The sequence below is a fragment of the Trypanosoma equiperdum genome (genome assembly GCF_001457755.1).
Source record: "Trypanosoma equiperdum strain OVI genome assembly, contig: ctg_1246, whole genome shotgun sequence".
NCBI classification, from domain to species: Eukaryota; Euglenozoa; class Kinetoplastea; order Trypanosomatida; family Trypanosomatidae; genus Trypanosoma; species Trypanosoma equiperdum.
The window spans coordinates 1-285 of record NW_027123223.1 but is presented as its reverse complement, the minus strand read 5'-3'; the positions used below and the strand labels follow the sequence as shown (position 1 = coordinate 285).

Sequence of the window (285 nt, the reverse complement as noted above, 5' to 3'; positions counted from 1 at the left end):
AAATACAGACAAGCACACTCGCAGCAATCCAAAAGTTGAAGACCAAAGTGGAAACTGAATCCAGCACTTAAAGCTGCAAACAACCGGTCGCTACCAACCAGGCACAGGAGGAATTTTGTAACGCAATTGGAGACGCCAACAAAGACAAGTGTAACAATGAGAAACAATGCAGTTATGATGACACTAAAAAGACTGGAAAGAAGTGCACATATAATGCGACAAGAGCAACAGCAAATGGTGTCCCTGTAACACAAACTCAAACTGGAGGGACTGAAGCAACAACAG

At 43.2% G+C, this 285-nt stretch overlaps 1 pseudogene across 1 annotated transcript in view; it reads left to right on the top strand.

Annotated features, from left to right (window-relative positions):
* TEOVI_000634200:pseudogene overlaps positions 1-207 on the top strand; it is a 1,342-nt pseudogene extending 1,135 nt beyond the window's left edge. Inside the window, 3 exon segments of the mRNA in view lie at positions 1-3; positions 6-50; positions 52-207. The exon segment at positions 1-3 is cut by the window's left edge and continues 171 nt beyond it. Of these exon segments, the coding sequence occupies positions 1-3; positions 6-50; positions 52-207 (204 nt within the window).
* The last annotated feature ends 78 nt before the right edge of the window (positions 208-285 follow it).